This window comes from Oxyura jamaicensis, chromosome 3 (genome assembly GCF_011077185.1).
Source record: "Oxyura jamaicensis isolate SHBP4307 breed ruddy duck chromosome 3, BPBGC_Ojam_1.0, whole genome shotgun sequence".
NCBI classification, from domain to species: domain Eukaryota; kingdom Metazoa; phylum Chordata; class Aves; order Anseriformes; family Anatidae; genus Oxyura; species Oxyura jamaicensis.
Window position 1 is genome coordinate 88,732,397 of NC_048895.1, and position 21,753 is coordinate 88,754,149.

At 34.3% G+C, this 21,753-nt stretch overlaps 1 protein-coding gene across 6 annotated transcripts in view; it reads right to left on the reverse strand.

Annotated features, from left to right (window-relative positions):
* ADGRB3 (adhesion G protein-coupled receptor B3) overlaps positions 1 to 21,753 on the reverse strand; it is a 467,103-nt gene that overhangs the window by 207,140 nt on the left and 238,210 nt on the right. For all 6 annotated transcript variants that reach the window (XM_035322903.1, XM_035322904.1, XM_035322905.1 and 3 more), the window contains 2 exons: positions 16,528 to 16,596; positions 12,836 to 12,944 (listed from right to left, as the gene is read on the reverse strand). In XM_035322903.1, the coding sequence (XP_035178794.1) occupies positions 12,836 to 12,944; positions 16,528 to 16,596 (178 nt within the window). The remainder of the gene's footprint in view (positions 1 to 12,835; positions 12,945 to 16,527; positions 16,597 to 21,753) is intronic.

Sequence of the window (21,753 nt, forward strand, 5' to 3'; positions counted from 1 at the left end):
TATCACAGGGTGGCTGACAAGCTTGTCAGCCACCCTGTGATAACTGTATACCACAGCCAGGAGGTAACACAACATTATTTTAACAGTTTTAATGGAAGGTTTGGCTTTATTCTGGTCAAACACATGAAAAAGATTGAAATGTAAATAATAATAATGATAATAATAATAAAAAAAATATGCTGGTTGAACAATCCCCTTTTCAGTGATGGTGCAGATAAATGTAAGCACAGAGAATTCTGAGCAACAGTTAAAATTTTGGATCCAGAAGATGATGGTATCAATAGAAAATATATCCATAGGGAAAAAATCCATAAAAACATGTATGACTAGATAGAGACTCCCCCAAGCCATACATTAAAAAGCTCATGAACAAATACATTGTTAGATAGCATAAAGATTAAAAAAAAAAAAAATGAACAGAAGAAAATATTCTAACAAATTCATTCTTAGTTAGAATGACCAAATTCTTGCACAGTTACTTGCCTCATTATTTTCCAAGATTTAAAAGAAAATTTCTAAATGCATGCTTCAAGTTCATGTAAAGAACAAATATATATATTCAGCAAACTCACTACTATCTTGTCAAATAAAATGATAAACATAAACAGAAACACTTTAAGCTCCTCTCAGCTCTGCTGTTGAATACCATTTCTGAGTAGATGAATTATGACATATTTAAATGTCTTACCCTACCAACGGTCAGTCTCTGTTATTTTGGATTATGAGAGGTTTAGATATCTATAATTTTAATTTCTGTGAATGATTTCTAAATACAACCATGAATTTACAATAGATGATGCAGTATCAAATCTCCATCCATGTTTTGCAGTTGTGGAACTATTCATCCAAGAAACAGGTATAAGATCAATTTGGCAAAGTTAAATGACATACATTTTGCAGAAATTAACTTTTCTTTGTTCGTTATTGACTGTGAATGGAAACCATTATTTTTCATTGCCTAGATAGCGATGCAATTTTCAAAGCTAAATGAGCATTAAAAACATTCATTTTATGCTTCTGCAATGAACAATCTAAGGTACCTAAAGGCAAAAGAAGACATTCCCTTTAATCTTTATGAACATATTGTACCCTCTTGAGGTAAAAATGAGAAAGGAGAGGATAAATTTGCTGTATTTTTGATAAATGTTTCCCTCAGAGGCAGAAGTCTTGTGTGTGCAGATGCAGCAACTTGCATGATTGCCATCCCTGAAGATCCAATCATACTGATGACTGTCCCACTGTTTCTTCCCCTTGGGAAGGCTGGTCTTTTTTCATTCCTCTGTTTTATTGGAGATGAGATTTTGGTGCAAATACATTTCACCAAAGGGCACCATTTGAATATGAATATGGTCTTAAGAATCTAGATCTCATTCCTTTGAGATCAGCTCATATTCCAGCCTTACTGCTCTACAACAGGACCAGAGACAGGATTAGGTGGCTTTTCTAGACAAGTTACTTTACTAATATACTGTTTTCCCATAGATGTTTTTGAAATCTATCTCTTTCCAAGATAATTATCTATTGAACAATGAAAGATAGCATGGGGCCATAAGATATTAATAACAATGAATTACAAAAAAATGGCTTATGCCATTCGTTAATGGCATATGCTAACACTGCTATTCACTAACAAAATTAACACTAAAATTGCAAGACCTTACAGTAAGTTAGAAGTGTCCATAAAATAATCATCAGTAAAGAATAGCATAAGCTTTGAAACAAGGATTATATGAAAAGCCATTCATATGAAATGATTTTTATTTATCTTTTTTTCCAAATAAGAACATTTGACACCACTGCAGAGCAATTTAAGCATTTGTGCTCCTTGTATCAAATACCATTCAAGCACTGAAGGCCACAGAACTGTACCACGTATTTTGAGATAGTCTTCCTCCCACTGCAAATGCCCCAGAATGAGAGTTAAAAGAAAAAAATCTTTTACACAGTTCCTCCTGAAATTTTCCAAGGTGGGAAAAAAGTCATATTCACACACAGTAGATCAAACATCTGATTTATATCATAAACTTTATCAAAGATTCTCTATCTCTGCCTTGAGCCAGAGCAGCAAATATGGTCCTAAAACTCACAGTTGAAGTTAAGAGAAAGCAAAACAAAACAAAACAACAACAACAAAAATAAAATGAGTGAAGTTATGGGTTCAGAAATCACAAGATGATTCAAACAAAGATACTTCATAACTTTCAGACCCTGTTCTTGATTTTAGCAAGCCCAGTACACAGATGATTTGGAATGCCTTGGACTACTGTTGGCTCTGTTACTATTATTCAGTCTGATTTTAGGAGGATTGTGGAAACATTAGTAGTATGTTTGGCCCATATATTGAAGTCTGATTATCTATATTAAAAAAAAAAAAAAATAAAAAAAAAATGGATAAGGATAAAAAATGCACAGGCACAAATATAATTACTCAGAATTATACCTGTATGTCTACATGACTTTGAAGTTTAATCTCAACAATATCCTAAAAGTCCACTGCCAAAATAATTATTTGCCATAAAAATACTTTTTGCTGATATTAAAAATCCACTAACACCCTCATGAAACAAAAATGAAAAAAGAAGAATGCTTATACAGTTTGTTAACTCAATTTATATGTTACTTTCAAGCTCTGAAGTTTGAAAGAGGTAGATCTGTACTAAAGCTTAGATGTACAGGTATGTACAGGTATGTACAGGTATGTACATCTAAGCTTTAATGTACAGGTAGATCTGTACATTAATTTAATGTACAGGTAGATCTGTACATTAAAGCTTACTAAGGAAGTCATATAGTTTTTCAACACAGCAGGCTGATTTGTCTAGCATTAGCTAGAAGTTCTTTCCTTCTTTCCTTTTTTTTTTTTTATTCTTCCAAAGGAAGCTCCATCATAAACTTTGACAACTGTTCTGTCACATCCTGAGCTTGTTACAAACCCTGCTACCTCCACATTTGCATTGGACATTATTTTTAGGTGCTAGACCTCTGTCTTTGACACAGTGCAAGTAACATCTGAAGTTAATATGTGTCCCTTCAGTCTTTATAAGTAATATTTTCTTTTGACTACAGAATCTCAGGAAATCTGTCTACCTTTGACTTCTGCTCATTTTTACTAGCTGAAAGTATGATTACTTGGCTTTATTCCTATTTTAATTGATTTGCAATTTGTGGAGTTCTACCTGAATTCTATTTGATTTTATTTCTTTTATTTTCAGTAGTGAGTGAGTAAGAAAGGCCTGTAGAATTCATTAAAACTGAGGGTGAACTTAAGTTATTTACAGTACTTAAGACACACCACTCTTGCTGACCACCTCTAGCTGACACACCACCAGATGATCATTGGATGTTCTTGTGGTGATGGCCTTACATGGATGCAAAATACCAGGATGAAAGTCATCAGTCTGCATAGAATTGCATATTGTTAACAGACTGTGACACTGTGATATCACCCCTCCGTAAGGGGAGGACTGCTTTGCCTAGAATATCTTGCAATTATACTTCACTGAATCTGATTGTTACCTCTTGGTACTACCTTAATATGAAATGATAGTACTCTCTTGGGTGTATATTTACTCCATTAACTCAAAGCTACAACTGCAGGCTTTTAATTTCTAACCCCTTAAGACTCATTCTACTTGATAATTGCTAGGAGTCACCTACAGATACAATCGTGCAAGGCAAAGGAGTAAATAAAATCAGATACTCAATTTCTCAGGGAAACAATTAAGTGCACCTATCAAAAATGGCCTGTCATAAAACAGCTGATTCATTTAGAAAATAGCAGCTTTTATTTCCTCAGGTAAAAAGGGGCCTATAAACAGAATGATTCAGAAGAGTTTACAGAGGTAGAAATTTAGAGATGAATCTAAAATACATATACTTTATGCAGTTAAAAGTTTACACAAATGTGTGGTAGATACTACTGTTTCTGTTGGAGGCATTCTTTTTTATCAGATTCAAGCCTGGACATCTGCATTTTTTATAGTTTCCATTTCTTTAGAACCCTTTAATCCAATGTATATTACTTTGTATAAGGTAGAGAAAGGAAACACTTATTAGATTATTCTGGTTTCTTATAGCATACATTTTAAAATATTGAATGGCTAGCTTATTTAGATTCAGCTTTAAGACAAATTAATAAACTACATGCAGAAAAGTAACTACTGAATTATGTCTACTGCTTAGAACACAGCCATAGAATTAAATTAGCCTTCTATCCAAATTCATGAACTTTGATAAAGATTCTTATAGAAATTCCCTTGATATAAAATAAATCTGAGAGCTGTGTTTCTTCAGGATCACTGAATATGCAGTTTTAGGAAAGTAGAAAAAAAAAATCCAGTCTTTGTACAATGTTCTGAGCTAAGTTTTCAGGTACTGTGAGTCATTCAATAAGCTTATTATATATATGCATATATATATATATATATATATATATAAAGAGCTTTCAATCATTAACTTCAGGCACTAAGGCAGATGCTGTTACGAGCTAGACCTTCAAAGTGAGCATGGAGGTTTTCCATTTTAATCACAGAAGAAATCTTGAGCCTTCTGAAAGCCAACATATCTATCTGATAAAGGAGTTGTTGCTGAAGCTGCTGTAAAGGAAATGATATGAATATACATGGAGCAGAGGCATAAAAGGGTATGACAAAAAAAATCCAGCTGACATTTCACTGTAGTTTTCTTCTTTTCTTCTCTATTTTTCTCTGAAAAATCTGTCTGTTCCGATAGTTGTTAGCAACCAGAAGATAATTAAATATATTTTGAGCAAATTAAGAATAGGGAAACAGAAGGCCGACACTTGCTGCAGTAAATCTTGGGAGGTGATGGATTTTTTAAGGATTGAAGAAAGAAATGTGACAAATGGCCATTTTCACATAACCGAGTGTCTGTTTAACAGAGAGCATACAGGTTTGGGGCAGGCAAGACCGGCAGGCTACATCTGAGTGTGAACCAGCAAGGATGAGGACTAAGAGCCAAAGTTATGAATGAAAAGAACAAGGGGTAGACGGCAGAAAATAAAACTCGGGATTACTTCTCTAATCACCAGGCTCTACCCAGGAACAGAGACCATCACCAGCTATGCACCACAGAGTAACGAAAAGAGCATTAATTATGTATATTGGGAATAGTTTTCACCCCAACTGTCCCCTGAACAGTTCCTGAACAGTGTTTGAGTAGGCGGAAGGAATTTAGTACTATGGACAGCCTGCATTTAGTCCTTTTTCATTCACATTTAAACACACAGTCTTAAAAGCAAAATTCCAGCAAGAAATAGGAAGATGATGGGCACTGACTCACTTAGGCTATTTTGAGAAGCAGGACATTAAACAATGGAAATTGGCAAAAGTCTATCTAGCAAAAATATGTAATTAAATGTAAGAAAAGAATGTTAACTAAATATTACTTACCTTGGCATGTTAACTAGTTATTCTAAAGCTAGACAGAAATCTGAAGAGAACTGAAATACTCCAAAAATTAAATAGGTCTTATGTTTTATATCTATCAGAAAAGTATTTCACTGCAAATCATGAAAGCTTTGATTTATTTTTTCATTGTGAAAATTTGTTGTTGACAAAACCAAATATAATTATTTTAATCATTACAGAGTTTTGTACACATGAACTATAATACACTACACAGAATGATTCCTATGCACCTTCTTAAAAATAATACATGTGTAATCCATGGAGTAGTTCTTTAGAGGCTATATTCCTAACTTTTACTTCCTGAAAACATGGTGTATTCTCGAATAGTGGATGGAAGGAGGAGAGAGATATGAAATAACTTTTGAAATTTTACCAAATTTGCCTGATTTAGTCTTGATTCAGTTCCCCAACCCATATCATGGCCAAATCCAGATGTGCAAAACAACACTGAAGGTATAAAAATGGTAAAACAAAGTTTAAATGTTGATAGATTGACCAATTATCTACAGAGATATTAGATTTTAATAATAACCAAAGCACAACCTCTGAGTACTTATTTCTCAGAAGAAAAATAATAGCTTTTTTCTTTGGACATGCAGTTTTGTTCAAAAATAATCAAAATCTTCTTTTTCAGAATTTAAGAGCTGGAAGAATTATATTCTATAAGAAGTTATATTTATTGCTTTCTTATTGTTACTCTCCTTTGAGAATTTATTTGATTCCTGCCAATTGCTCACAAAGTTGATTAGTTTTGAATATTCTTGTTAGCTACAGTCTTTTATATACAGCAGCTTGAAGAGTTACATACTCTCTTTTGTTTCTGAAAAAAAAAAAAAAAAAAAAAAAAAAAGTTTATTTACTTCCATTGATGTCCAGGCCATCCTGTAGCTCTGTGATACTGTCTGTACTTTGATTCTGTAACATGCTTGAGTGGGGCTTAGTACGAATGCTGATTCTGCTCTTCTCACAAATTAATTGTTATAGGAAAAATAACCACTAACTTTTTCATTAATGGATCAATATTGTATGTGATGAGAGATTTGTAGGTCTTTTGAGCCATTGTATGGAGTTTTCATTTTCATTTGTCTGACAGGTCCAAATTTCTTTATACTGGGAGCAAATCTTGAAATTTTACCATCAGAATTTTTATTACTTGAAAATATCCACTTTAAAATTCACAGCAGCACTGCAAAGCCTCAGAATAAGCAGTAATTTCCTAACAGATTTAAGTGTGAGTGTACATGTAAGTAACTATTAAAATCTATTTTTTTTCTGACCAAAAATTTTGGACATTTTCTATAGAGTTTTGGACAAATTAATATCAGTGTTCTGGCTTTTTTGTATCATCCTTAGTATAACTGAAAAACGACCTTTTCAAGTGTTAAGAGCTCTGGGTATATTTTAGGCCAGTACAATATTTATGGTATATGAGTCAGAGGATCTTGAATGCTGCTTTTAAGATGCACATCACTAACTCTTACACAAATAAGCAGACTGGGCAGAGTCCATTATGATAAGTAAATGAACTTTGGAGAGTTTTCAAGGGAGTAAGAACAGGATCTGCAACATATAAGACCTAAAAATTTTACCTTCAGGAAAGGGAGAATTATACGCACAATAACAGACAGGAATCCAGCATACTTATTTTCTGGGATTCTCCAGAGCTCAGCAGGTGTACCGGTACTTATGTATTACAGCTAGAGTAGCTACATATTCTGTAAGTTCCTTTGGTCATTAACATTTTTACATATCTCTGGATATGACCAGAAAATTTTAAGATACATTCCATAACCCTATGAGATTATTAAACCTTTAGGTGTAAATGTCATGGATATGAACATGGAATGGAAAATCAAAGGGAGAACAAGAAACTATGCAGACACAAGACAATGGATATTGTTTTAAAATAATTTTCTCCCCTATGACATCCTAGACTATCTATTAAAGGAACAATTTGTGCTCTGCAAATATTCATAAAACTTATATAAGCAAGTCAGTATGAAATCCTAAATGAAAATTTATGATATGTTAATTACCGTACTGGATCAGACTACTCATCATAGTTCCCGCATCACAGTAGTCAATTTTAAGTGCAAAGATAAGTTACAAAGACTATAGGTTAGAAGCTGATTTTTGCATGGAAGCATGGCTTTTTACCTCTTCATTTTGTCACAGAATGTAATATAGCTAGCTGCATTCCCCACATAAATATCTACTTGTTTTTGTTCTATTCTTCTTAAGATTTTGGCCTCATGGGCATTCAGAATGAAATGTGATTATGTATAACTATACATAAGTATACTGATGAAAAATCTTTTTTTATTATTATTTTATTTTATTATTATTTTTTCCCTGTGAGCAATATTAAACAGAAATGTCAGTCTAGTATTTTATTATTATTATTATTCATTTAGGTGTGCACACTTAGTCCTATTTAACAATATGTTCTGAAAAAGCTATTCTAATTATTCCAGTTCTCAAGCTGTTTATTTTATTTTATTTTTTTTTTTTAGCATGCCACTCTGAACCTCTTCGCATTCATAGGTTTAATTTAATCACAAAATAGCACTTCTCTTTGCTTTAAATGTACTGAATCATTCTGTCCTAAGCTAGTCACAAACCTGTTTATAACCAGCAGAGAGAACATCCAGAAGGCAATCCATGCCCTTACATTAGGTGTCTATCTGAGATGGTGTGAATTGTTTACAGAGCAGTAGACTATCTTGATTATAGTTTTAGAATCCAACTTTGATTCTCCAAGTAAGTAAAATGAATCCCAACCAGCATAATCTCAGATGAGCAGTGATGGCTACTGAAAATGAAAACATTTTCTGTATTTTCTTTATACAGTTCTTTTCACACACTAAGACTGTTTTTTTGTTTGTTTGTTTGTTTTCTCTGAGCTCTCCTTAAGAGTGACCATGGGATTTTACTGATTTTTTTTAGATTCCTACATTATGCATAGTTTGAACTACTCCCTCTTACTTCTGTCAACATTGAATTTAATCTGCCAGTAGATATTCCCTTCTTTTAATCTTGCTATAAATCCTGGAGATCTTCAGCTTTCCCTGTCTTTGACATGACTAAATAATTTTGTGATATCTGCATATTTTATAATATTACTGATCAATCAAAAATCAGTATTCATAAAATGAACATCAACAAAAGTGTTTTTTCTCATGATTAAAATTCTGTTTACTTTCTGTCAGTAACATCCATGACAACTCACATTCACTTCAGGAACATTTGGTGTTCTCATTAATATCTTGGAAGAGTTGCAAGCTTGTTTGCTGTTCTTTTTGGCTGCTACTCTTAAATAAACTTATTTGATGTGAGAGTGACAATTTTCTTTTACAAAAGAATCCTAATCTGCCATAGAAATATGTATTTCCTAATACTTGTCCATACTTCCAGTTCCACATTCCACCTGTACCATTCAAGACATTTATCTGTGGTACTCCAATCTTCAAGTCTAGCAATTAAATAATAATAATAATAACAATAATATTTATTGATAGTAGGTCAGTCTCCTTTTAGCATATTTCTTCAGAACTCTTAAAGATTTACTGTGATGGGTCCCCATATCAGTCAATGACTTGAGCTGGATATGCTTGGACATTTAGCACTCAAAAAAAAAATAGTTCAAAAGACTGTTGAAAGCCAAGATTTATTCTTAAATCAAAATCATAAACTCATCTTTTAAAGCAGAGAAAAGTGAAAGCAAGTATTTAATACTTGCAGTAATTAAGGCAATAAAAAGGGTTTTAAGTTTTTCTCCCACTGCATGTTGTATCTTTACAGGTGGGCCTGTGCTTCCAGCTAATTCAGAGACCTGAGTGGTAGTAAAAATTCTTGTTTTTCACACTATTTTTGTTCCTGTGCCTGCTCAGATGGTCCTGAGGAGGAGGAGAAGGAGGAGGAAGAGAAGAAGCAGGAGGAGGAAGAAGGCTCCCACCTCCTATCAGATGCTTTTATTTCACCTAATCATTTCTTAAAGGAACATAATATAGAACTGGGAGAACACAAATAAAACAAATACCATCTGTTTCATCCATGCAGAATCAATGCAAGTTGTTGCTTTCACATTTGTTAGCTTTTTCATATCATGTTCTCTATCCTTGAGAGAAGAGCTAAGAGGAAACTGGCCTTGCTTTAATGGAAATGCATCTTCTTTGGCTGTGCTACCCAAGTCAAACCCAAAGTACAGATATTGGATCACCTGGACTTGGAACTAGTCTCTGATGTTTTGTTCAGAAGCAACCAAAAACTGAAGTTAAGTACCACCATAGTGAACAGTTTAACAGTAACATGGCAGCTGTCCTTATGGACCTTCTAAGCTACTTGCAAAAGTGTAATAATGTGGCTTAGTGTAGCCTTAGTTAATGTAAATTTCATCACTTCCCATGTTCCACAGGCTGTGAATGTGTAGTGGACAGTCATTGAAGTGTGGCTGCTGTATAGTAACTTGTTAAGCCACAAGTTTATGTGCCTTGAAAGAAACAGAAAATAACATCAGCTAATTACAACTAGCTGCTCATATTATGCATCATAGAATCATAGAACGGCTTGGGTTGGAATGGACCTTGATCTAGTTCCAATCCTTCTGCCATAAACAGAGATGCTACCCATTAGAATGGGTTGCCCAGGGCCTTGTCCGTCCTGGCCTTGAACACTTCCAGGGATGGGACATCCACAGCTTCTCTGGGCAACCTGTTCCAGTAACACACCACCCTCTGAGAGAAGAATTTCCTCCTAACATTAATCTAAATCTACTTTCTTTTAGTTTAAAATCATCCCCCCTTGTCCTATCATTATCTGACTGAGTAAAATGTTGCTTTCTATCTGTTCTATAATCCCCCTTTAAGTAGTGAAAGCCCTTTAAGTACATGTGGAACACTACAGTGCCGATAAATTAGAAATGAACACATAAACTGAAATTAATGGAAGGAAACTGAGAACTTTGTGCAATACTGGGACGTTCTCACAGAACAGTTTGCTGTTGTCATTTTTTTGTTTGTTTGTTTGTTTGTTTGTTTTTCCTGACAAGAAGCAACAGTTCATCCTTAACACTTAATCTTTTTTTGTTTGTTTTCAGATATATGAACTGTAAGGTAATTCTATAATGAAAATACAGCAAAAGACATCTAAAATATCTGAAGGAATATTTTGGTAAATATGGTAAATAACCACAGAATAACTATTAGTCCTGTTTAAAGAGGAATATATATTAAAGTAGGACATCTTTCTTGCACATATCTGTTTCCTGCATGGGATATGATTTTTTACTTACATGACAAGAATGTTATTATAAACTGTAAACAAGACCTCACACATTTTTAAATTCTTGTTGGTATGACAAGACATGCTAAGACAGGACAACTGCAACTGCATAGTTCACTCCTCTCAGCTGAGAACATAAACATCCCCTAAGTTCTTGCTACACATCCAGTCAGACACAGTTATACAGACCCCCTGAGGTTAACTACACTGAAACTGGATTATTCCAGATACATTCCCTCTTTGTTTGTGAAAATAAGATATTACTCCTTACTGATAACAGTCTTCAGTCACCATGTCACCTGTACTCAAGGATTCTGGTTAACAAGTTGCACAATGGTTGCACATCCTTTTTTGATGGTTGACTTAGTAAGGAGCAATGTGAGGGTGAGGATAAACTTACTCCAGAGTTAAGAACAAACCTACTCCTGAATGCCTAAAAATATCTGAGATGTGGGAAGCAAAAGAATAATCAAAAGAAAAACTGTGAAGATTATGCAGTTATACAGACTAGCCATTGCACAGCATGGTTTCTGATTCAATTGGAAAGTTGGTGCTGTTTCACATTTGAAGCCATGAATATGTAGAGACACAGATTATTTGAATGCAACTTCTTAAAACATTTTTCAGTGGTGTTTTTTTTCCCCCACATTTGTCAGAGGACAAACAGTTCAGAATGCAATACAACATGCCAAGCAGCACGGACTGTGCTCTTTAAGTAATCATATCTTTTTATTTTGTCATAAAAATGCCACGAAACAAGCATTTTAAGACAGATACTGTCCTTTCTTTATAAAAATATGCAGGGTCTAGCATAATGAGGGACTGACAACTGGAAGGAGCTTTAAGTGGTACTACAGTGAAAACAGAAAACAAGCGCAATAATAAATCACTTGTTAAAAGCAAAATCTTCCCATACTGTCTACTGAAATGTTTTAAACATTTTAAGATTGGCATGTTCTTTGACATCTCTCCAATATAAGGCTGTGCCTTACAGGGGCTAGTGTTTACAGTTCTGTCAATCCAAATATAAACTGGCCAAAAATAATAAATATTTATTATTACACGGAAGGATAGATATTCAATAGGAACATTCTAACAGTTTCCCTGTTTTATTCCAAACCAATTTCTAAATGACTTTATTTTCTGACTAATTCTAAAGATTTGCTGAAGAACTGACTGACATTAATGCAGGAAGATGCTACCTGAAATCTGAAAGAATATATTGACGCCAGAAGTTTTCCTATCAGACAAACATATATTTTGGATTTGTTCATTACATATGACTACCTAACACTTTCCTGGCATTATAAAATTGAAAAAAAGTTAATTGCATGAGGAGGATACTAAGCAAAGAAGAAGTGCTTAGAAAAAAAGCTTTTCAATCTCATTTTTGGTTGAATTTTTAACAGAATGCTGTGATGTTTCAGGAGCATTTATGGCTACTAATAAGTGGAATTCATTTGCTAAGCATCTTCATATTCAATGTTTGCTATTATTTAATTAGCAGACATTGCCTGGCAACACTCCAGTGCCAAAAAACAAAAGCTTAAAAAATAAACTGAATAAATTTTTGAAACCATCACACAAAGAAAAACTCACAAAAGAAACCAAAGGCTTAAATTATTTTGACAACTAATATATTTTGGTTTTATTTTAATTATTACTTTTCTGTCTATGCTGATTATTATAATACATGCAAAGATATGGGAGAATAGAATATTAAAAGATAATGCCAATAGAATTAATATTTCTCATGCTATTAGGTATATAATTGTTATAATTAGCATGATTTTCTAGATTACCATTTGAAACACTGTATATCCTAGAAAGGCTCTAGGATATGAACTATATACCTATAGTTCATAGTTTTCCGATGAGTATTTTCTGAACTTTATTTAGTCTGAAACATTCCTCTCAGATCTTGAGATAGAATTATGGAGAAGACTGATGTGTAAGGCATACTGACTGTATTAAACTGCAGGGGAGATAACCAAGCAACAAAGATAATCTGGAGGAGGAGAAGCCCAATCTGTATTGTGATAGAAACAGCAACTCTAAAGTACATACTTGCAATTTCTGATTTTCAATAGGTCATAAATTTCATAGAAGAAATTCCTATTTCTTACCTACATTTCCAGTCATTAGGTATGAATTCTGAAAGTCCATCATTCCCATTCCAACAATGTGTATAAAATCTTCAATCACCTGCATTAACTCCACCGAGCCTGGATAGATCTAAAATAATAAATAAAGGAAGCTCAGATATTCGATAACAATAATATCAAAACCACTACAGCATGAAATTCAAATAAAATCCTAATGCAATCAAATGCAAATGTGAGACTTAACAGTCAAACTGCTCTTGCCATGTTTCAATACCTAACATTTTCCTTGAACAACCACTTCTGTCATTAGATCCCCATGTGAACAGACGCTGCCTTCCATATGGCTACATGAAATATGCTTTGTACAATGCAATGTTTTCTGTAAGTCACAGCACTTATAAACAAACAAACAAAAAACATTTTATTGACCACTACTATCTTTATTGGTTAAGGCATTTAATGTTCTGAAATAATTTTAATGATTTTTTTCTCCTTCCCACCATGAACAGCTAAGTACAAAGTACCCTGGCCTCCATTGTGTGAACACTTTGTTGCTTTAACTAATATGTATGTAATATAAAATATTAGTGATAATATCATTGTTATTACTGATGTGAAGTAGAATCATAGAATAGCTGAGGTTAGAGGGGCCTATGGAGATCATTTCGTTCAACCACCTGCTCTGAGAAGTATTGTGTTGCCCAGGACCGTGTTGAGTTGGGTTTTAAATATCTCCAAAGACGGAGAAGCAAGGACCCATCATCAAAACTGTATTAAATATCAAAACAGTTATTAGCAAGCTTAAGAAATACTGCTTATATCACGTGCATAAAAATATTTTTTGTTGGTTATGGCTTTTGTCATGAACAGGACAATTTTCAGTAATAAAACAACAGAAAAATAGTGGATGATCTGTTCACACTGCTTTTTTATTTCTATCAGTGAGATGTCCAAATTGCAATTTATGAGCAACATTCAACCCATTCTTTTGACCACTGAGACGACCAACTCTCCAACAAATGGCTGTACTGACTATAAATCCAAGTGTGCTCCATCTTCATCTTGCTTTATCTGTCTAGATCCATAACTGTTTGGGTCAGGATGGTGAATTTCTTAATGTTCTTTGTTTTCTACATAGATCTTTTTTTATAAAAGGTAGGGCAATAATACCATTTTTATGAAAAATGTGTTATGGCATTTATGATCCTAACATTGCAAATGCTGCTTAAGGTGAAGGAGACTTCCATTTTCCAAATGATGTTACTGAGATATTGTGTGCTTTTTGCATCCATCTCATTCATAACACACACACTCCCAGATTATGCACCAAGGCTGAATTTCATTGAAATTCACTTTTTTTTCACTTGACATTTTATAGTAATAACTTCAGCAGAAACTGTTGAACAGTCAGTGTAATAGAGGTACTCTTCATTTTTATATATCTGAAGTACTGGCTAATCAATAGGATGCCAGCAGATGGTGATGAAGAACATGCAGAATAACTCCTGAGTTTTGAAATACCACTATAAACTTATTTATTGTGGACTTGAAGTGGCTTCCTGTGTGCAGCACTTTACATCAGCTCTTAACAAAAGGCAAGTATTAAAGTGAGTGCTGCTTATCTGCATGCTATATAACCTGTAATTAATGGTATCAACTGCTGGCATTTAATCTAGGAAAAGGATGTGCTGAGGCATTGCAGCTGTATAATTGATAGAAAGTCAGCAATTTGCTGACAGTGAGTAAGATTTTCTTTCCAGCAAAACAATCCAGAAAACTGTCTAAGAGATCTAAGCTAACTGTAACAGGAGTTCGAGGAAAGCATGCTGGTAAAAAATGTTGGTCAGGCTGCACCTTGGTTCGCAATGTTGCATTAAAACAACAAACAAACAAACCCCACAATATCAACAGAATAGCTAAACTGGGAACAGAATCACTTTTCCTCTTTTTTAATGAGGTGATGGCATTTGATATCATTACAAAGAAAAAAAAAAAAAGAAATTTGGAAGTACTTAGGAGTATTTGATAGTACAATTACCCTTGTGGTCATTATGAAACCCTACTTGTTTCAATAATGCTTATGAGGTAGCTTGTGTAACTGCCCAAGAACAGTAAAAAAGCAAGTGATATGGTTTCTCTGGGTACTACAGCTCAGGAGTCTAAGATTTAATGAATTCCCCAGTGTTGTTACAAAGCAGCTATGACACCATGACTCTTGTGTTCAGAAGTAGTGTTCAGCTCAGAAGGTGCTCAGCTCTCTGCTTGCTTGGATTCCCGTTTGTCTACCTGTGCTGTACCCAGGTTTATGAGACAATTACTAAGCACAGATGGACCTGTGGGAAGCCAGAAATAACTTATCTCTGTTTTTCAATACAACTTCTTCAACCTGCAGAAGTGAGGGGAGGGAACATAATATGTTGTTCCCTCTTTTACCTCCAAGTTGTCATAATTTCCTCTCAGGAAATTTCCTCTGTCCTTTTCCTGTCATTCCTTGATCTTGGTGGGACAGAAAATGGACATGGCATGGGCAAGCAGGCAGGGTGGAGTAGAAGAAAACAAGTTTGATAACACGAGGAGTGTCATCTGTTCATTAGTGGGGCTAAAATAGTTGCTTAATATCAATTCCCTAATCTTGGTGCTATCTGTTTATGGAAGCTGCCCACATGCATGTGATTTTTCTGCTTTTATTCACCACCACTAAATAAAATGACATACCTTGTCTATTTTTATATCTGGATCTTGCACAGAGGAACAGAAAGGGAAAAAAAAATATATTCCTGACTAAATTACAGTGTGTCAGCTGCACCATTATATGTCCACAGGAAGGTTTGAATCAGTAGCAAAAAGTCATGAATTCCTTCTTAGTCACATTATAAAGATGTCTACCTCCACCTACTCTGAATGCCTCCATCATTTTTATCTGTACATAGTTCTCTGTTTATCCCCATAGTCACTGTTACTTGTATTGGAAATGTGATAGTTCCATGGCCCTGTTCATAAATGTAAACACAGTACTGTAGTATTCTTAGTATAAGCGTGTAAGAAATACTCATATCCAAGTTAAAAAAAAATCATTTGAATTTTAAACTTTTTTATTATAAAATGTACTTTTTTTTTTTTGAGTTAGATTTATTATTTTATAAAATGCTATCATAATATCTATTTAAGTCCTGAAATTTTTCTGTCTCAGGAATCACAACTGTTCTCTTAAATGCAAGTGTTTAGAAAAGGTCTACTGTTTACATTTCTGCAAGTAGTTTAGTGATGTCGTGTGTTCTTTAGATGAGTTCTGATACGTGCTGTTTAATGCAACCATGATTGTAGCTAGTCTTTACTAGCATTTTTCAACTTTCATATGTACTTCCTTACAACATCAAATGGAAAGACATTGTGAATAATCCCATGGAATGCAATGAAATTTGTTCATCACGAGAACATTCTTCTTAATATACTTTTAATCTACTGAATTAGCTAATGGGGCCTGGAATTGTTCCTTTTAGAAAATTGTCTGTTATATCCAAAATATTGTCTCATTTAGGATATAATTTACTTATAGAAGGGTGTATGCTAAGCCTCAGTTTTGAAATCATATACTCCACTTTATCCTAGCTTACTGAAGAAAAGTGTTGCTAATGATTAATAAATACAATAAATGTCATAATATACTTATTTTGCAATTTTTTAATTGATGAATTACAGAAGGCAAATCTTACCTGTTGTGCATCTTCCCATTTCTCTTTGTTTTCTTCATCTAAGAGGTTACTAATGATTTGAAAGAAGTTCTGAAAAGTCAATTAAATAAAAGACAAAGTAAAATGACTTTTAATGACATGAACAATTGTATCCTTAAGTCAATATCAGGAAAGATTTCCTTTCTCTATTACAGATGCACTTTTATAGCCCATATTTATATCAGTGGAAGAGATGACATAACAAAATATGTTAGACTGACAAAAGAGCAAATGTATTTTATAGTTAATTGTTCATTTCTGGCTGTATAATCAGGTTCCATGCAACTACTTTATATAAAATAAGGCCTGTATTGAACTTGCATCAACTTCTAAATGTGATGATGTTCCATTTCCAAGTTGCTCTCACTCCAGAAATTAGACTACTATATGTTTTGCAAATAAATAAAGCACACTAAGAAAATGCTTGGCTCAGGGTCGCTGTTTTCTGTTCAAAACATGAAAATGATCCATAATGACCACAAACAGTGGATACAGTGTTTCATTGCCAAATGCTGTCTGAACCTAAGTGCATTTTACTTTTTGCCTCTGTGCTTTTAGTAATTTTGTCAGAAAAGGAATAATTACTGTTCTTTGACCTTGAACTGTTACTTTCTATATTTGATTGTCCAATAGATTTAACTACAATTGAGCAAAGCACAAATCAAAGCCATGGAATTTAGCTCTTAAATCACATATTCAAAATCACTTTTTTTTTTTTTTTTTGTGGAAAACTTCCATTTCTTTTCTTTTAATTTTGTTTTGTTTTGTTTTGTTTTGTTTTGTTTTGTTTCCCATTTTTATTGTCAGCCTCTTTATCCTTAAAAGCTAAGTGTTTGTGCTCCGTTCTTAGCTCTGTATCACTTTTCTTGCAGAATGTCAAATTTGGCAATAGCCTGCGAATTGTAATTTTTCTGTTCCTTCATAAAAGGTACATGTAACTTTTAGTGACCTTAGCTGAAGAGTATGATTAAGATTGTCACAACCTTTGAAAGTGGAATACCACCCGTAGGCCCCTGTGGGAACTCATATTATTGGTCATATTCATTTCCTTCACCAACACTTAATTTTTAGTTGTTTTGGGGGATAAAAATAGGTATAAAAAGGTTTAAGTAAGAAGTAATTTTAACACACTATTTAATGAAAGTGCAAAGCATTCAATAGCACGGTGACTGAGAGCAGAAATAGCTTCCAACCTTACCATACCAACTATGTGATGTTTGTACTTAAAAAGATATTCATTTCAAAATTTGACATATTGCAGACATTTTAAGTGTCTCATAACCATGTAAGAAGAACATTGCAGAATACAAAATGGAGTAAAACTTGTGAAAACTATTTTTACATAAAATTATTTTTACCAGTTTAATCTAGTCCTAACACTAACTACTTGACATGCATCTTTGCCTCATCATCAGGAAGTTAATTATGCCAATCAAAATATTTACATTGCTAAAAATTGATTTAAGTTGGCAAAGTTTTTATAGAAGTGAAAATTGTTTTGGTGAACTTGGGCAACAAATCCCATATGTTAATGAAGGCACAATTCTCTCACTGAAGTCAGTGGAAAAATATCCATAAGAGTCAGTAAAACAAAAATTCATGGAAAGAAAGCAAATATCTCAGAAGCTCCTATGCAAATGGCATGTAGGCATTGGGAGGGAATGATGGATATTAAAGACAGACCATTAAAATACTTTCTTATGGTTTCATCCAATTTGCACAGATACAGAGGGCAACTTTACAGTCAAGCTGAGGAAAAGGAAAGAAATTTCCTCTTCTCAAGCTGAGAAGAGGAAATTTCCAAGCCATACGACAAGGGTAAATGGCCTCAAGTTGTGCCAGGGAAGCTTTAGGCTGGATATTATGAGAAATTTCTTTACTGAAAGAGTTGTGTGGCATTGGAACAGGCTGCCCAGGGAAGTGGTTGAATAAATATCCCTGAAGGTCTTCAAGAAACATGTAGATTTAGAACTTAGAAGCATGGTTTAGTGGTGGACTTTAGTACTAGTTTAAGGTCTGGACTAGATGATAGGGGTCTTTTCCAACCTGAATGATTCTGTGATGTTATGAAAACGTAGCCACATATGGTTTATATTCCAGGAACACATTTCACCTATTCAGCAGCAAAAAGAAACCTACTGAGAAGAGTTAATATTCCTTACAGAGGGATTGCCATTTTAACCAGGTTGGCAAATTGTAATTGTATAAATGCTCATTTTAAAAAAATAATAATAAAAAAATAAACTGCTAAAAAAGCAGCTATGCTTTTGGAAAAGAGTTGTACTAAGAAGAGTTGGCTTTCACTTTTATTTATTTATTTTTCACCTGGAAGATACTTTTTAAAGCATAATAGTTCTGCATTCTTCCAGTGTAATACTGTGGAGATGCAGTGGACAAAAAATTTAGCTAACTTGTTAAGGTGCTAGTAGCAGTCTAGATGCATTAACATGAAGTTCAGTGTGGGATAATTTATCATGCTAAGGAACCAGTTCAAAGTTAGTATTGCACTACATTGCAACCACTGTTCCCATGCAGAAACAGTATGAGTGCTAACTGCAAAAGAATCCATGTCCATGCAAACAGATATATCTGAGAGTAGTCTAGATTGCCTGAAAAACACTCAGGAGGTATACATGATACATTGCTTGCTGATGATAAATTATACAGTTTTGCTAATAATCCTATATGTTAAATTCTGTGTTTACTGTTAGTTACATGAAAGCATTAAAGTAGCCAGTTAATAGTAACATATACGAAAAAAGATTATAAATAATCCTAGACTCAAGTAAAACAAGAGGTGAGCAATAACTGATCTAAGATACGCATTGTACTAATGTTACTAGCTAATAAGCCATTAATGTTGTTTATGAACCTAGTGACAAGAACATCTTGCTTCTTAGGTCCTTTTTTTTTTTTTTTTTTTTTTTTTTTTCTCTACTCCAGTTCCTAATATGTCAAATTTATTGTAGCAGTGGAAGCTGAGATATTTGAAGACTTTTCAGTCAGCAATATCAGTGCTTTGTGAATTAAAACAGATGATTAAATGGTTTTGCTTCTTCTATTATGCATTGCAGATTATAATTGAAGACATGGAGACGCAGTCCAAAATATGACAGTTGAATAGAGGTTAAAAAGTCTTTTGCCTACTTTGACTATTTCCTTATTCATTTCCTTAATGCTGTGAGAAGCAACATTGCCCTTTAGTAAAATGATTGACAGCTATGAAAGCTAAATTTTGGAAGTATTATTTGGATGCAATATAATGGTATTACTGCAGTAAACACTGGACCTCCGTGTAGCATCAGGTTCCTCCTTCCTTTCATATCAGGGTTATGTATTGCTGAACTGGCTGCTATAGAAAATGTTGCAAAAGCCAGAGCCAAATTTTGAAGTCCTTTATTTTTGCCAAGGCTTTTCTGAGGATAATGCCAGTTAAAGTCAGGAATGGACAATAATATTTTCCTAATTTAATTTCCTTCCTTTCAATCTTTTTCTTTTGTAATACAATGGATGCAGTTCTATGTTCCAAGTTTAAATTCTTTGACCCTCTCTGCAGGCATAAAGGTGTCATAAATACTTTTATATGGTTACAGAATTCTTCCCTAGGAAGAAGGATAGCCTAAAGTCACCTCCACTTTTAGACTTCAGCATCAGGAGTGTGTGTGGAAAATATAAATTGGGGGAAAAAAGCATTGGGCAATCCTGTTAATTTCTCACTGACAGTGATGGTCCTTGTGGTTAATATATATGGATTATCATAGAATCATAGAATGATAGAATGGTTTCAGCTGAAAGGGACCTTAAAGATTGTTGGAAGGAATGGGTTAAAGGCAGAAGACTGGTGTCTGGAACAGAAAACTGGTGAGGAGGATTGTAAATACGCTCAAGTGACCTTGCAGCTGGGAATGTGTGAAGTTTGGGAAACATGAATGTAGAAAAACATATAGGTTGTCTGCTGCTGTTTGTGCTCTGTGTGCTTGACAAGTAGCACATTTGTGCATAGATTACAGGTGTTTGGTGGACTTGGAGGTACCCTATTGGATGTGCTTGAGCTTTGGTACAGAGAAGATCAAAGAAGTACAGTGAGAATCACAGCATGGTGGTAAAAACTGCACCTGCACAAACTCATAATAAAAACAGGTGAGACCAGTAGGCCAACTATCTCCTAGCCCTGTTTAGCGGTTTCTGCATTCCTGCTTGCATGCCTGCGCTCTTGTACCTCTGCTCGGTTGCTGCTTCAGGGATTCCCCAGTTGGCGAGGTAACGAGAATAAATCTAGTTTTTGGATTTTAGCTGCAAGTCTGTGGTTGTTCCTGTTGCCTGCCTATGCTGACTCTCACTTTAATGCCCTAGTTCCAACCCCCCTGTCCTGGACAGGGACACCTCCCATCAGACCAGGTTGCCAAAGCCCCATTCAGCCTGGCCTTGAACACCTCCAGGAATGGGGCATCCACAGCTTCTCTGGGCAACCTGTGTCAGTGCCTCATCACCCTCATAGTAAAGAATTTCTTCCTTATATCTAATCTAAACCTACCCTCTTTTAGTTTAAAACTATCATCTCTTGTCCTATCACTACATTCCATGATAAAGGATCTATCTCCAAGTTTCTTGCAGGCCCCCTTTAAGTACAGGAAGGCTCTATCTGACATACTGACTGGTCTAACTTCCTTGAGGAGAAACCTTTTTTCCTGCTGGCTACTGGATTAAGAGATTGTACAACTGATCTTTCCATCCTGTCCTGAAAACAACTTAGAATACAGCTCATGTACTTTTTTAAAGTACTATTAAAAAAAATTATTTATCTTCTAGGTAACATATTTCTTACACAAGTAATTGCACAGTGGCCATTTCATAGCAAATAGTGTCAGTGTACCCACATGATGCATTTTGAGGTAACTCTCATACTGAGGGAAAGATCTTGCTTGTAGAATAATTGTGCTATGGCACTGCTATATTAAGTCATTGATGAGAGATCCTTCTATATTAACTTCCTCATGCATGCTTATTTTTCTTCCTGACACTGTATACACTGCATATATGTAAAACTCACTCATTGCAAAAAGATTAAAATATGCAGAAACAGTCATACGGTACTAGACACAAATACTTTAGGATCTGTCTGTATAAAGAAGGGGCACTTTCTATGCAGCATATCAGGTAGAGGAAACTTCATTTTGAGTAAATAGCCCTAAAAGCTGTTCAAATTTG